The 17,978-nt window shown below is 32.3% G+C and overlaps 1 protein-coding gene across 2 annotated transcripts in view; it reads left to right on the forward strand.

Moving 5' to 3' along the window:
• The window catches only part of LOC127710243 (uncharacterized), a 51,384-nt gene extending 34,425 nt beyond the window's left edge, over positions 1–16,959 (forward strand). For both annotated transcript variants that reach the window (XM_052216011.1, XM_052216012.1), the window contains exons 25-37: positions 581–829; positions 2,451–2,859; positions 4,629–4,882; positions 6,280–6,507; positions 6,951–7,052; positions 7,254–7,369; positions 8,020–8,185; positions 8,351–8,620; positions 9,676–10,167; positions 11,188–11,314; positions 12,067–12,320; positions 13,273–13,444; positions 14,462–16,959. In XM_052216011.1, the coding sequence (XP_052071971.1) occupies positions 581–829; positions 2,451–2,859; positions 4,629–4,882; positions 6,280–6,507; positions 6,951–7,052; positions 7,254–7,369; positions 8,020–8,185; positions 8,351–8,620; positions 9,676–10,167; positions 11,188–11,314; positions 12,067–12,320; positions 13,273–13,444; positions 14,462–15,903 (4,281 nt within the window). In that variant the 3' untranslated portion in view covers positions 15,904–16,959. The remainder of the gene's footprint in view (positions 1–580; positions 830–2,450; positions 2,860–4,628; positions 4,883–6,279; positions 6,508–6,950; positions 7,053–7,253; positions 7,370–8,019; positions 8,186–8,350; positions 8,621–9,675; positions 10,168–11,187; positions 11,315–12,066; positions 12,321–13,272; positions 13,445–14,461) is intronic.
• Positions 16,960–17,978: the final 1,019 nt, after the last annotated feature.

Here is a 17,978-nt window from a genome sequence, read left to right on the forward strand (position 1 = left end):
TAATGTATGATATACAAACAACACCTTCAAGCATGAACAGTTTACTTATGATCGGTGGAATTCATTATGTGTCAAATCAATTGATGAATAAATAGGACAATCTGTCAAAAATTTAGCAGAATAGTAAATAAGTAGTCCAATATCAGAATTAAGTGTAATATCCTCAGTTATAGCTCATGTTCTCGCTTCGTTTCGAGTTGATGGGATTCCCTTAGTTCTTTTATTTTGATTTGTATATTGGTAATAGATTGATGTGTGAGGCAACTTTCACCTTAGACGGTTGTATCTTTTCTGTTTAGATCCTTTCAGTTTTTATATTCAACGTTTTATATCGTTTGCTTTCCAAATTGTTTGACTCGTGTGAACCTGATGAGGACTTTTTCAGAAAGACTTTCAGTGCTCATACCGTAAACAATTTTAAATGTGTGTTGATACCAAAAATATTTTTTTGTGTGTTTTTCTGTTTGTTTGTTTTTTAGTTTAATTAATTTCCCTGTTTACAGATTCATCGAATAGACTTTGCTTTCAAATAAAAAAGCGTTGAAATACCTGATGTGTTATATAAAATATATAATTTCAGTCAGCGAAAACCAAATCTACAGAAACCAGGATTTTGAACCTGATTAGAAATGTACTACAGGATACATTAGTACCTGGTGAACAGCCGGTTACAATTTCTACTCCTAAAATGACAGTGCAATTTGAAAAGAATAGTGCTGAACAATTAGCAAACAAATCTATAGAAGTAGGCAACGCTAAAGTAGACCTACCAACTTGGTGTGACATGCAACCCGCTCCATGTGATAACAGTAAAACTGTGATGATGCAGGTAATACGACCATCTTTGTTTTTCATAAATATGATAATTTTAAATAGAATGGATATGCAAAATATATTGTTTCGTCAAGATGCATGATTATAATATTTTCTTTGTCATTATTTCACTTTCAATATTCTTTTCTGTTTAGAATATTGAACGCATATCTAAGTTGCAGATATGTCAAAACATTATCCATGTACCGATTTACATACATAAACCTCATGTACAGGATGCATCTTTTATAAAGAGTGCTTAATTCTATGAACAATATCTAAAAAGACTTTGACAGTTGTTGGAGTAAGAGCAAAATCACCATATACATTCATATATCTTCATGTTGTCATTTGAAAACACACCTGAAACAAAAAAATTGTACCATTTTGTCTGTAAATTTTCTATAAAATTAAGTAATTTGTTTAAAATTGTAATTTTGAAGTTAAAATGTTGAAAGTCACTTTTTGAAAATGTCACAAGTAATTGTTCACATAAAACTGACTGAAAATATGTAGTAGTCTTAGTAATACATTCTTTGCTACTCGAAAACACTATAATTTGGACCATGTCATAATAATTGAAGTTTTTGAGGTTTTCTTGTCAATCTATTTGAAAAAGGCATGAAAAATAGGTAAAATGGCAAAAAATATTTTTGAAGAATAAAATCATGCATGTAGTCTAATTTGACCACAAAGTATAATCGTTGACTTTGTTTTTAACATAGAGACCCTTGGTTGCTAAATTATTTGTAGAAATGCAACTCCTTACTTAGGAAACCTTTTATTCCAGAGATATTTTATAGAATTCTAAACGAAATAATTGTATCTATCTGGTGAAAAGAAATGTTTTGTCCAAATCTATAACAAAAAAGTAAAAAGAGTAATACCGTAAATTGAAGTTAACAAATGTGTACCTTATTTGGAATTATGCTGGAATCGATTCATTTCATTTAAAAGTAAAGACGTCCCTTGAAACACATTTCCCAATTATTGTAATTTTTTGTTCTATGATTGTATACCTATGCAAGGAAAGACTTTTGTTTTCGTGGAAATAAAGGTCTCTAGGGATCGAATAAAGTAAATGTCAATCATACAAGATTTGTCTTTATGGAGGAGAACCGTCTTATTTACCTCAATTGTTTTCTCCGGCTGCTGATTGGTAATTAAAGAAATTAAGTCTTCTTTTCTCAGAAGTAATAATATTTATGATCGATTATTCATAAATAAATGATCAAATATTCATCTGAGACTCGTAGTTATGTTAGTGTAAGCTGAGTATTGTTGTTTCAAATTTGTTTTCAAACAAATGCATAATTTATTGTCATTAGTGCCACATGAATGTTCTTTTTGAACATAAGAATGAAGTATATGGATATAGAAAGTAGTTTACAATTATATCGTCACAGATCAATTTTGATATATTAAGCTGGTGGGCATTTTCAAAATTAATTCTAAATTCTTGAATAAAAAGAGAGTATTATACTAAATATATCCCTATATAGTACAGATATGGTTAACATGCAAAATATTCTTTCTTGAATATTGATATATAACGAGAAAGATTAAATTTTTAAGAGATTATTATATCAAAAGAATCTATTAACATAATTTTCATAGAATTTATTTTTTATCAACAGACTAAATTCACCACATATGCACCTTATCGGGATACGGAAACGTCTTCCCAGGTTTCCGATCGCAGTGGTTCAGTTAGTATAGATTTCTATGACGATACAGGATCCACAATAGGAGTAAGTCTGAGTCCAGATGTTGATCCTATTGAACTTTATATCCCACTTGACCGTCTGATGGAAAAACCAACCCCTGAGTATGTGGCTCCATACATTCCGGATAGAAATTGGGAGTTTTTCTATTACCATACAACAGAGATAACACTCGATAGAGGTTCCCTTCATATCATTCTAAATATAGAAGACACTTCGGCACAGTTTTCATTAGTAATTCGACTTGGAGCTTTTCCTAATATAACGTCAAGAGAATTTGATTTCACCTGTTTAGTAGGACCTTCAACTGGTGCAGCTTCAGGTACGTACTATGTTGTTCGTAAAACATTATATAGAGTTAATATGTTCTAAAGCGTTGGAAGAGGGGAAGTGTTTGCTAACTTTATCAAAGAAAATACAAGCTACATCTTGTTTTATATAAAATAAACCCCCACTTTTCCAGTTCTGTTTTTCCGCTAAATAGAAACTGTTATCGCAATTATTCCTTGATTTTGCTGGTTGCCAAAAACTAGAATGCTGAATTCATCGTATACTCCGTCCCACGAGGTAGATGCGTCATTTTATCTGACACCAATACTGGTGACCTCAGCCAATCAAAAAGTGAATATCTGCCGTCATTAGATAATATACATGATATACCAGTTTTGATGAGGTAAAATCCAAAAAATAATTTAAATACACCAGGCCCATCTACAGGAAGAGGGCTGTCTAAGGCCAATAAAACAGTTTATCGAAGAACGTTAGTACGATGACAGATAATCAGAAAAGTCCATACATACATTTTTGTTAATTGAGAGAAACATTGTCTACAAAGTATTATAATTCTATGTATAGGCTGTTTCAGTACTGCCCTTGTATAAGTTCGTTGTCGGATGTCATATCTTAAATTGATTCTGTTGATGGTTTTCCCAACTTTGAAATACTCAGGACTATTTAGATGTTAACATATTATATAGACACCGATCTATAGATAAGGACTGTATGTAGCCCTCTAGATGTCCTTATGTAATTTTAGTCCAAATCTCCCTTTATTCAAATATAGTTTTATCTTAGCTTGTAAAACAAAACATCATACGCAGGCAAATCAGAATCATACGGTTAAATTATCAAGCTTTCTGTTTGTAAATATCTAAATGTGTTAACGACGAGTTACGAGTTGAGCTTTAAAATAAAGGTTTCAAATAATTTACGACTGCTGTTGTAAAATATCAGAATATTGAATTGAATGTGTTTTTCAAGAAGAAACATCAGATTAAAAAATGATTCTTATCCTCGTGATAACCTTTTTATCGATATGACAAATATTAACTGATGTTCAAATAGATATCATGTCATTGAAGAAATATTATTCGAAGTCACTCGTCACGGATGCTAGATTTTATGAATGGCCTAGAAAAGCTATATGGACATGATACAGTGCACCATTTGAATACATTTCTTAAATAGTTTTGGAGAGCACGATAAAGGCATTGTCGTTTGTTCTTAAAACCGTCTCAGTGGTTCCGTGTAAGCGTGTTCGCCTCAAGTGCGGAAGGTCTAGGGTTTGAACCCCGGTAGGGTCAATCCTAAGGGATTAAGGAGTAAGAGCAAAGAATGGTCGGCACAGAGTCAGCATAATGTGTCCAGGTAGGGTGACATGTATTCTTGCGCACTGTAACCTTGAGTAACAGCGTGTAGGTTTAGTACAAAGCAGGGTAAATATTCATGTTACATTAAGAATTTCTCGTTCTGAATATGCATTTAATTTGCCGCTGGACGTAAAATAGCCGTTCATCATCATCATTGGTTTTTGTCGGTCGTATTTGTTTTTCGATTATTGTTTTGTTACAAACTAGTACGTTGGTTTTCTCGTTTAAAATTATTTTATTTTACAATTTGTCCGCAAGATATCTTTTGTAGGTGGCTATACCGCGGTATGAGTTTTGCTCAATGTTGAAGGCCATATGGTTGCTAAAAACCACATTATTTGGTGCATGATGGAAAGTTGTCTCTTCTGCTATCATACCACATCTCCTTATTATTTTTAATAGTATATTTAATTTCAAAGTTATCTACCGTTTCCTTTTTCAGTGGCTGATGGTTCTTTAACAAACGAATGCTTTATAAGTAGCGATGAAATAAATGGTTATAAAGGAAAAGTTTATATAGGAGTCCGACAAGTGCGACCATATGAACTTGAAAGATACCGTACAAATGATCTTATACCAACTTCGTTCCCTAAAGCAGACAATTATTTTACGACCAACTACACAATAACAACTTTCTCAGCATCATGTAACTACTACAGTATAACAAACAAGAGGTGGCAATCCGATGGATGTAATGTAAGTATCTATACAATTGTCTTTGGAATCAATAATAAGTTACAGAAATATCTAAATATATTCAATAATAAAATATATACAATTAAATTCATAAACACAGTGGAATCATAATCATATCAGTCCACTAGAGATACTTGAACTTGGAAACTTTAAGATGCGAGCTTTTGAAATTATAAAGAAATTAAGGTTTCAACTCCCTCAGGCAAAGTTAACCCTAGATGGATTTTGCTATTTTTATTAGTTTCTTTTTGGTAATTATAGTCCTTCAGCTGGACCAGTTATTATACATCCTTGGCTTTCAAATATTCGGCTGTGAGCGTTCCTGATGAAGGTATATCCAGAAAAACGCTTCGGACGCATGAAATTAATAACCTGTAGTTTTCATTTTTAATGAGATAACATAGCTTATCTCTACCAATGTTTTGTGTACAAAACGGCAGACTGTAGTTAATATCGTTTTGTGTTTTTTTTCATTGACAAGATGACTGTTATTGACCGTAAAAATCATTAATTGAATTGGCTAACGAAAGAAATTCCCACTTATATACCTATATACTTCAGCTACGAAATACGAGATTTGTTTGAAAATTAAATCCGTCTATCTCTCCGATGCTGTCAACATCACTAATGACGATGCATATCACACTTCTTTGCACTAGATACTAAAACTCCATAAAAATCCATACAAAGGCCGATATATAACAGGCGCTAATTCATGTTCCAGTAAACGCCAATGATACTTACTTCTTTTCTTTCTTCTTTGAATAAAAAAAAATCTCTTAAAAATACCTGGCTTATAATTTCATATGCTAGACGCGCGTGTCGTGTACAAAGACTCATCAGTGACGCTCGAATCCAAAAAGTTAACGGCCGAACAAAGTACGAAGCTGAAGAGCATTCAGGACACACAATTTCAAAGGTAAAAGATTGCTTTTGATTAGGTTTCATACTCAATCAGCAGTGTCAATCAGATGCGGATTTGTTAAAATTCTAGAGACATAGACTAAAATTGTCAATCTTAATCCATTAAATTATGCAACATTACCAAACTGTTTGATTTTCCCGCACTCTACACTACCATATATCATGCTCAACAGTACATTTTCTTCAAAAATTAAAATCATACATACAAATTCTTTGGGAAGAAACACAATGATTTTTAAAAGAAATATACCTAAGATGAGAACACCATTTTTTAATATTTGATTGCTGCTTTGTTTCTTTTTTTTTTGTAGCATATCCGAACCAATCGATAAATGTGTACTAGTAACTGTTTTTATCGTACAATGTGTTGTTTTCTTTTCAAATTTAAGTTTTCATTTATTTAGTTGGATTTGTACAGACATACATAACATGGATGGTGCATATTAGTAATTCATGTAAATGTGTAATTTAAGGTTGGACCCAAAACAGACACATCGCTTACACACTGTTTATGTACCCATTTAACAACATTTGCTGGTGGTTGGGTTGTAACACCAAATACAATTGACTGGAATTTTGTCTTCAGTAATGCAGACTTCCTGACAAATCCTACTTTGTACATCACTATGATTGTTATATCTGTCTTCTATTTGGTTGTTGTAATCTGGGCAAGAAGGCAGGATAAAAAGGATATTGAAAAGGTAAATCATCAAATTGATTGTTATAACTGTGTTATATTCTGTTGTTGTAATCTAGGCACGAAGGCAGTAAAATGATATTGAAAAGGTAAATCATGATTTATATCAGCATCTTTTAAGATTAGATATTTTTCTTAACTTTTGATAGTATTAACAATTTTGAGGGTAAAGCTATGAAATATATTTTGATTGTGTATTTAGTTTTTGTGTACATTCGAAACTACTGAACTTAGAATCTCTATAAAAAGTTAGAACTTGGATTAATACTTAGAAGGAATAAAAAAAAATATGCTTTTCTGTTTGTAAAATAATTGATTGTAGCTAGGGATGTAACGTTCGGTAGGTAGTAAACAATAAACGCCAATTTTCTTACTCTGACGAATACCTTAATAGATAAAACACCATGCAATGTTTTACAGAAAGTAAAATAAATTGCTTTATTACAGCTTGGACTAACACCTTTAGTGGATAATGACAAGAAGGACAAATACTTCTACGAAATAGTTGTTGTAACAGGGATGAGAAGAAAAGCCGGAACTGATTCAAAGGTAAAATTGTAAAAAGTAAAAAAAAGGAACGTAAAATATATTATAAGAATTTAGTATTGATGATTTTTCATTAAACAGGTCTAGCATTTCAGCTGATAAAAAGTTTGTAAGTGGATGCGTTTCTAATAAATTTAAAATGTGAAGTATTGGGACTTTTACGTTTTGATTAACAGTAAAAATAATAACAAAAATGTTTTGTAGGTTCAGTTCATTCTAAGTGGAGAAGATGATGAAACAGACGTAAGAACATTATCAGATTCTAAAAGGAAGATACTGAGACGAGGAACTGTAGATGGTTTCCTGATGTCTGCACCAAGGTGAAACATTTTATTTATGACTGATATAAACACGAGTCACACTCGATTAAAACACAAACAAATCTGAAATCATAGATGGATAATTCGGGAACAATGATTTACTGTCTTTTAAATGAATTGTGATCAGTAAAATTGATTTTTTAAGTAAGCTTAAATAAACTGTACTAGATGATTCTGTATTTTTCATTATACTAAAATACAGTTATAAAGTGTCAAATTGATGTTTGACCACAAACCATATATCATCTGATTTCTTATCATAAGACAAGCCAAACAAGTTTCGTTGGAAGTTGAAATCAAGCGAGAATTTGTTACAAACTTTTGTATGAAATACATCATGTCTGTTCTGAAGCACTGAGTAATTAAGGGATAAACCATTAAAAACTAACATTATACAAGCAGTAGTATTCAACAAGTGATAGAAAATGAAATCAAACCATCAAAATAAGAACGATCAGAGCCAATTTTGGGAAAGCTGATTGTATCATGGGTAGCAAAACAGGATAAAAAAAGGACATATAAGATCAACTTCGTGTAACGGAGCTGGAATTCCTCAAATATCAAACTTGTACACAGATACAAGATCTTTACTTCTTTTTATAACTCTTATATGATTCATTGATTACTTAAACAGTTTTTATACTCCATAGGCCACTAGGTGCTCTGAACTATCTTCACATTTGGCATGACAACTCAGGCAAAGGAACAATGGCGTCCTGGTACCTTAGAAGTGCGGTAATAAGAGATGTTCAGACTGACGAAAAATTTATTTTTATATGCAACAGATGGTTTGCTGTAGAGGAAGATGATGGACAGGTAATTTTGTATAACAAAGCGTAGACATTTAGAAAAGGGGATAAATAATAATAACATGTAATTTAAATTTACAATTGATCTCTTAAAGAACTGAAATTTATTTTTTTACAATCAGTGAATTCCTTTTTAAAGAAAATGCTTCATATGTTTGTCATTTTAATGCAGATCGATAGAGTAATACCTGTTGCTGGAAAGGAACAAATGACGGAATTCAGCCACTTGTTTACGGAGAAAACAACTAAAAGTTTAAGTGATGGTCATCTCTGGTTCTCTGTGGTTGCTCGTCCTCCACAAAGCAGATTTACACGTGTGCAGCGTGTATCTTGTTGCTTATGTTTACTTTACCTGTCAATGTTAACCAATGCAATGTTTTATGAGAAAGATGAAGGTGCAAAGACATACACGTTTGGACCATTTGCACTTTCGCCTGAACAGGTAATTATCATTGTTTTTTTTAATTATCTCTTTCCGGAAAGCACTTACCACAAAAACGACTCAGCTTAGTTAATCATTATCAATAAGATAAAATAAGTGTGTATACTCCTAAGGGAAACATGGCCGTTTTTACAAAAAATTCTATTCATTGAGTCTGAACTATATATATTGATTAATTAAAAACTGTTGTATTATTTATCCACTCTTAGCAACATTCCTGCAGCTTCTGCATATTGAGTATACATGTACATATCCCAGTTAAAAGATATAACAGAGCTTGCATTTCGTATAATGATTTCCTTGATAAATAGTAGCTGCTTACATGGAAGCAATTAGGGCAAGGGTTTCATGTTGTGAAAATGAAATTTTCTCTTCTAAAAATTTTATTGACGCAATGTCGAGTTGGTTGATCGTTAATATCTATTTCTCAGATGACGACAGATATACTTCAATTGTTGTAACCACAACTCCGTCCTATTTTTCGTTTTTGTAATCTGTTGTCTTTTGGTCGTTTAACTTTTTTGCCATGGCGGTGTCAGTTTGTCATCGACTCAGCAGTTTGATAACCACCTTGGTATCTTTTACCTCTTCATGAAATAAAGTAAGGACTTTATACATAACACAAATGACCTTTATATTCCTATGTTGATGCACCTTCCCTAAAAGGGTCCATCTTTATTTTATAAGAATAGGCTTCTATGAAATATTCCTGAGATCTCCCCTAGTATTGGGTGAAGTTCTTGTTGCTCAGTCTTTAGTTTTCTATGTAGTGTTTTGTGAATTTGTTAGTCATTTCGTTGTCTTTCGTTTTGCACATGGTGTTGTCTGTTTATATCTCGACTAATGAGTTTTGATTGTCTTCTTGGTATCTTCAGAATCTTTCTTATTATCCAATCATTTGTCTATCAATTAGAACACAGGTAAGCTGATCTTATTCCGGTTCATGCTTTTGTGCATTACCTACTAGTTAATATAATCAATATAGGAGTACAAGAGTAAGTAAATAAGAGTAAATATTATATTTATAAATATAATAAACATTAATTTATTTTCAGATATATATTGGAGTTCTTAGTAACATCATAGTCTTCCCTGTGACGTTCTTAATTATAACATTGTTTAGAAAATCCCGTCCTAAAAACAAACGACCATCTCGGGTGCAAACTGCTCTCAACAACACTACTAAGCGAGCCACATCCATGACAGATGTGAATCCTACACTCGAAAACACAAGAGAAGGAACGTTGACACCATCAATTTTACTTGAGCAGAAAAATCGTCCAGATACATCAATGTCACGTGGTTACACGTCATTATCGGTTGGAGACTTGGCAAATAAACCAGCAGGAAAGAAAAGAAAAAAGAAGATGGACTTACCATGGTATTTTGTTATATTTGGATGGATACTTTTATGGATTGCCACTTTAGTATCAGGGGCATTCGTAATTTTCTATGGTATCCAATTTCAAGACGTGAAGTGTAAGAAATGGATTACATCGATGTTGATATCATTCATTTCCTCAATATTTGTGACGCAACCAATAAAGGTAAAAATATGTTGTATTATGTTCAATCGATGTTTGCTTGTGTGCTTAATGTCTTGTGTCAAATTATTTGTGCATATTCAGGAGAGGCTAATGTAACTAAATATGTCGGTTGCAAGGATTTAAGAATGATTTAGGGGGGGGGCATATTAAATTATAAAGCCAAATATCTATGACTAGCCTTTTTCAGTACAAATAACACGTTATTCTGGAAAAGCGTTGGTCCTTTTATATTTCTTTTACACTTTTATAACTGATCCTTTTTAATTTTTTCATAATATATATAGATGGCATTACTAATATCTTGTTTAGTCTTCAATTTCAATTTTATACATTACTTTTGATAGCACTAATGCGTGCCACACATATGAATATTATATATATGTATATATAACTCTTCTCAAATTTAGCCCAACAATGTTAGATCTTCAAATTTGCGTTAGTAAATTTTTGTTCTTCCCTCAACGGGATTCGAACCCTTGCTTCTGTGACATCGTGCCAACACCGCCTGCACAGTGTCCAGCGCCCTAGACCACTCGACAACCTAGGCTACATAAAAATATAGCTTTCGGTGGTCGATGTAATGCCTTTCCTCGTCGGCTTTATCTAGGGTTGTAACACAGTACATGATGTATAGTGGCAAGTAGATGGTGTACCTTTCAGATCAGCTATTTTGTCGTCGTAAAGGATGATAATGTTAATTACCATGCCGCCACATCAAATTTTAATTTTATTATACACGACTAAACATGTGACAACTTTATAAAAAATTCTCCATCGAATAAAACGTCGTTATACAGGACTAACACCATAATATTTGTATAACTTGTCTCAAATTTAGCCCAACAATGTTAGATTTGCAAATTTTTGTACTTCCCTCAGCGGGATTCAAACCCTTGCTTCTGTTACATCGTGACAACACCGCTTGCATCGTGCCCAGCGCCCTCGACCTCTCGACTTAATATAATCATATATATATATATATATAATCTTATTCTAATTGACGTTTTGATCTACGTAAAGGTGTTCCTAACTGCAATAGTGCTGTCCCTAATCGTGAAAAATCCCGGAGCCGATGATGACGAGGAGGAAGACGATGAAGAAAAACCACACATATCGGCAGATGATCCACTTCTTCACGAGGACTCGAGTATGCTAATCAATTTCAAACAATATTTTAATTCGTAATATTTCATAATCAAATCATGATTTATTCTTTGAAAGAATACTTTCATCTGTTTACTTAGCTAGTTAGAGTAAATAAATTGAAGCATTTGAATAAGTTAACATGAACAAAATAAATCTATTTCGTAAGTGGATGCGATGAGTTAGTTGTACACATGAAAACATAAATCTAATCATGCCGAAGGACGTTTGATGAGTCCGGTTTTTTTTTTCTGTTGCAACAGTACAAATATTGAAATAACAGAAATGGTTAATGAATGAAATAGTCTTTGTTTCAATCCTCTCTTTGTCATGTACTGTTCGGGTGTTTTGATTATTAAATGAGTTTGTGAGGAGATACATACCATGCAAATAGCAAATAAATTAATCACACACTACATCTTTCAATGTTTTCTAAAGCAATTGCTGACTGATAATTTGATGAAAAAAGTAGCTTATGCACTTTTAAAAAATTATATAGATATAGGAAGATGTGGTATGAGTGCCAATGAGACAACTCTCCATCCAAGTTACAATTTATAAAAGTAAACCATTATAGGTCAATATGCATTTTTTAATTATTATTATGCGTCAACTGTAAAGTAATATCTTTTTTGATCATACTGGCGCAATTTTCATTTACAAATATGTTGTACTTGTACGATATTCTTGTACCACAATATCCTGTATATATATATATATATATGCCATGCTTAAATTATTTCCTTTCTCTTGAAGTATTCTCAGCTACAAGACCAAAAAGAGCAGCCTATGCACCCCCAGACCCGGTGTTGGTAGAAAAAGCTCGACAAGTGAGATTAAAGGAAATCAAGATGTGGTCTGTTGTCAGGGAACTCGTGTTTTATACGTTTTTCTTGTGGATTCTAATGGTCATCAGCTACAGGAACCGATCGGAGCTTATGTATACATACAAAAACAGCATGGAACAAGTATTCATAGTTACAAATGATACAAATCATTGGTTTATGAAGGTAGGAATTTGCCATACAAAGATACGTTTCATTAGTTTTAAGGATATTTGCTTTTGTAATGAAAAACACCCATCATTTTCTTACATGGTATCTTTTCATAAAGGTAATGTATAATATCAAAGATAGGTCCGTGTGCCTATTTTTGAGAAACATTTGAACAAAAATTGCCATGAAAAAGAATTCCCTTGATTTTTCATACGGAATATATAGGAAGAAACGAAAGTTAAACGTATGCAAAAATATTAGATATAAAAAGAATTTTCATTATTAATGCATTTAAAATTAAATGAACAGTTTTTTCTGTCATGCCTGCATCAATTGATTAGATAATGGGTAAATAATCATATAAAAAAATATTACAAATCACTGTAGAGTTTTTGTTCCGGTAGAGCAATTTTGAGAAAGTTCTGGCTCTATGCTAGGAAATGAAAAACTGTTTTACTATATCAGTTTCCGCACGTTTTGCTGTAACGTCTTATGTATCATAAGAAATTATTGATGAAGGCTGAGTTTCATTTACGGTTGGGAGATGTTGAAGAAATCGTGGCCTTGGACATAGAAAATTGCTAAAAAATATAAGTTTTTCGAGAAAAATCCATTAGAGGATAGTTTAGCCTGGCAATTGTTGAAAATATTTCTCATCATTAAATAAATATTCAGATCAGATTATTAATGACGATATGGAAATTCCAGACTGCATCACTTACGACTCTTTCTTGTTTGGGGGAAATTAAAAGACTCATCACAACCAAATACTTGTCCCATATAAGTGTAAACTCATAATATATTCCTGTAGGTAGGGAACATTGCTCATGTTGCATGGTCTGACTGCCTGTTTCTTAATCTTTTATAGTAAACTTGCACTTTCCAAACTTAGCTAGTAGTATATGAAAAGATATGCTAATTGATTTTGATGTATAAGTGTAAATTTTCATAATATTAACTTTTCAAGGCTAAGAACCAGGATGACTTTTGGTCTTGGGCTAAATCAGGAATGGGAAATGGACTTAGAGCACTCAATTATTATAATGACGAACAACCCTTATTCCTTCGTGGTTATATCAACGACAAACAATCTAGGATTATGGGATACGCAACCATGAGACAACTGAGAGTAACGAAGGGTGAGTCAGCATTTCAAGCAAACATTCGTTTGATGTGTTTGAACTTTTGATTTTGCCATTTGATTGGGGACTTTCTTTTTTGAATTTTCCTCGGAGTTCAGTATTTTTGTGATTTTACTTTTTGTTTCATTTCATTTGGTTTTATCCTCGTGTAGCAAGCATAAAACATGTTTCACGGAAATATGCAGATAAATCAAAGGAAAGTAATAACAATCAAGTATATTTCTGGGAATTAGACTCGCTTACAACAAGGATTTTTAAGTATCGAGCATTTTATAGTTTAACCCCTTTTTGGTTTTTATGCTTACAAATATTTAAGATTCTGGCTCTCAAAACTTTTGATTTCAAATCTACCAGATAAAGTTTTAAAAAAAAACAGGCTGTGCCATGCAGATCATGAGGTATGTATTTTTAAAAAAAATTGTCATCAGACAGGATACAACAGATAATTAAGGTCATATACATGGAGAATACATGTACAGATTTTTGCACTTATTCACTCGAGATATTCATATTTTCAAATTTAAAAGACGTGAGATTTACCGAGCATTGTAACATTTTAAAATATAAATAAACATGATAAAAATAGAATCCAACGAGATAAAGTTGTACATCGGTTTCTCTAATGATTTATGGGAAAATGCTGAATACAATGGGATTTGCTGGAAATAAAACAAGACAAATTAAATCAACGTTTTTTGCCAAACTTGCCAGAACCTGTTTAAATGCATGTAGAATAAGAGAAATACTATAATATAGCTGAATGGTTGTTTATTTACACATAAATATCTGATTGTAGAATGTAAGATATCTATGCAGTATATGTTCTATAAAAAATGTAAAAATTCTCTATTTTTCGTATCAACAATTTTGAACTATTGTAAATCTCATAATAAAAAAACCCGTTAATTTAATTTGCTTATTTGTTTTAATTTTTCATAATAACGTTTTCAGAGTTTTATACACGCTAGCAAATTAAAAAGTATCAAATAAGAATGTGTTCTTGATATATTTCAGGATCTTGCAAAGTTCCGGACCAAGTTGTAGGTATAATACACGAATGTAACGACGAGTATAGTGTGCATAATCAGGACGAAAAAAGCTATGAAGCGGGATGGAAACCGTTGGCTGGAAATTCTTCCAGAGAAGAATATAGATATACGACTGCTAATGAACTTGATGGATATCCATACTGGGGTGAGATATCCGTCTATAGCGGCGGTGGATATGTTGTCAGGTTACGTGGAAACGTCTCAACACTCAGAAATAAAATGATAGAATTACAACAAGAAGGTTGGATTGATCGATACACACGAGCAGTGTTCGTAGAGTTCACAGTATATAATCCTGGTATAAATTTGTTTGCAGTATCAACAATGCTCGCCGAGTTCCGACCAAGTCAGGGCATAGTTCCATCGTATCGATTTGAGCCAGTCAATTTATTCCCCTATATGAACTCTGCTATGTTGTTTGTATTGGCATGTGAAGTTGCATATCTTTTATTCACCGTGTACTTCATTTTTGCTGAAGCTCGTAACATCTACAAGCAGAAGCTGTCCTATTTTAAGGAGTTTTGGAATTTGGTAGAGTTGGGAATTTGTGCAATGTCAGTTACCGCTGTTGTAATCTATTTCTATCGAATGTTTGAAACCAACAAGTTGACAGAACGATTTAAAGTCAGTCATGGAAACGAGTATATGAAGTTTCAATATGTTGGGTATTGGAGTGAAATATTTTCTTATATAGTTGGTTGGTTGGCTTTCTTTGCAACTTTGAAATTCCTGAAATTGCTTCGGTTTAACAAGAAAATCTGTCTTTTGGCATCAACAATTAAAGCATCCGCAAGAGATCTTCTTCACTTTAGTGTCATCTTCAACATTGTTTTCTTGGCTTTTATTCAATTATTCTACATGATTTATGTGGCAAACATCAAGTCCTTCAAAACTTTTGTAACATCTTGCGAATCAGGTGTTGTAATGATGATGGGTAAATTCGATATTTATGCAATGTCCAATGCACAACCTGTCTTAACACAAGTATTTCTCTTCTTGTATGTCGTTGTGATCACGTTTATTGTGGTCAACATGTTCCTCTCCATCTTGAATGAAACCTTTTCTTCTGTTCGAATCGACGCAAATAAGCAAAGTAACGACTATGAAATCGTCCAGTTCATGCTAGGCAGACTAAAACTATGGACCGGAGTTGGAAATCCAGACAAAAACGTTCTTAAACCAAACAGCGTACATGCAGCAGACACACGTGGCCCGACTGAATTGTTCCCAGACCAGATTGATCGTCTGCTACACTCGATATCGCACATCTACATGGAGAAAGAACGGCTTGATGAGTTGTTTGATAAGAATGCCTACGGTAAACGAAAAGGAGCTGATTTACCTATGTATGATCCCCCATCAGTGCGCAGTCTAAAGTACGAAAAGATGACTATGGTTCAGACCTAAGAGAAACAGTATATATTCGTGTTGTGACCTTCGACAATGCTCTTTGTTGAGCAAACTAAATTTTTGGGGTAATCAAATTTCAAAGCAATTGGGAGGATAAGGGAAGGCGTATTACTTTTCAACAAAAAAAAGATATACCCATAAATGCTGTTATTTTACAGATATACAATGTTTTTGTCAGTTCACGATAAACGTTAAAAAATCTGCAATGTTATCAAAAGCAGAAATCATCCTAAAACTAGTAATTATTATTATAAAACTTTATTGATATTTATATAAATATAGCTGTGTTCTCATTGTAAGTGATTAATTTCAGAGCTCCAGACATCTCCTTATTTCTATATTTTTCTTTTGTTTTGATATGCTTACGAAAACATTTTTTTTGTCTGGATGAAAGTTAATTTTTATTTCTAAAATGTAAAAGAAATCTCAATATTTATAGGGCAAACACATGATTTATATTATTGTTTATTTGATACAGATTATGATTTTAAAGTTCAATATTTACAATTTTGTCTGTTCTCAATTCTTCACCTATACATTTGTAGAGATTGTAAAGTGAATAATAAACCTACTATATATCAAAAGAAGAAAAAAATGTCAATTACAAAATATTTATTGGAAGGAGTCTTTATCAATTATTTTTATGAGGATTTTTTTTCGAATTTTAATAAAAATATTACACCTATTTTTAAGTAAATAAATCTTTTAAAACTCGTAGTTATCTTTATTGTTCAAATTACTTAAACTAAGTTCATAACAAATTTGCAAATACTTTTGAGTTTTTTTGGTACTTTTATTTCAAATGACATATGGTGACAAAAGATAAAACAAAAGTCACATGTACATGCAAGGATTTTATTTAAATGGTTTCAAGTATGAAGTTTTTTCTCCAGGACTAAATTAATCACGCTTGTCTGTCTTTTTTGTTCAATGAGGCATAGTTCACGAATCTTATGCTGAAACACGTTTCCATAATTCATTCTTTAATCTTCAAATATAGATAAAGTTTTTCATGTATTTCCTTTTTCAGAATTTGAATAAACTTTGGCTTAATTTTCTTGTTGTTATATGATTGTTCACATGATGTTATAGACATTCAAAGCACAACCAAGTTGTCGTTTTCGATATGTTGGAACCGCCACACTCTAATGCCGGTAATACAAATTACTATCTACAAAAACCTTCATGAACAAATGAAAAAGCAACAAAAAAAAAAGGAAATTGTAATGGCATTCATCCAAACTAGACACATCAATAGAGATTATAAATTGTAAAATATATCGCATACAATTTTTCACAAGAGCGCTCCCTCATTCGAAGTAGATATAAGGAAAAATTTGCTACCCTTTTAAGTTCCTTTTGAACATATGGCTCATAGAGTTTACAATAATATAAACATACTCAGTTTTCAGATTTTCTGTTTGAAACTTATGAGTTTGAATGTCCTTTTGCTGTTTTTTGCCTCTCTTTTCCTTTTTTCTTTCTGGACAAAAATTTATAGTGCTATTTTTATGCAACTGAGTGCCTTTTTATCCGAAATCGGACGTCTCGTCTTGTTGTAAGATTTCATGAATAGGATAATACTATGCATTAATTTTAATTTGATAATGAAAACTACAAATATGATGCCCCCTCTGTATATATATATGAATATAGTGTCACACACATATTCGATTAAAAACAGTGATGTTGAACTACAATCTGAAATGGTTGTGTCTGAAAGACACGTTGCATGCACCGTCCAAACACTTCAGCATATTGTCATTTGTGGATAATTTTAAGAAAACCAAAATTCTATAAAATTTGCATACCTTTTATATATGTACAGATACTCTAAGTAATATAAAAGTTCTAGCTTGAATGGTAGGATGAGTTACTCGGACGAACAATATTCCCTGCATCGCTAAATGACAAAACAATTGCTATTTGTAAAAATATAAAGAAAATATTAATCCGTTTACTACACTCACCCTCTGCTACTGTACTAGCACCCTGAACATACTAAATACACCCAACATCATGACAGTGGTTACAAAGCAACTGTCGAAATCAATTTTATTTTGAACCAGTGG

Source organism: Mytilus californianus, unplaced genomic scaffold, assembly GCF_021869535.1.
Source record: "Mytilus californianus isolate M0D057914Y unplaced genomic scaffold, xbMytCali1.0.p SCAF_7, whole genome shotgun sequence".
In the NCBI taxonomy this organism is placed as follows: Eukaryota; Metazoa; Mollusca; class Bivalvia; order Mytilida; family Mytilidae; genus Mytilus; species Mytilus californianus.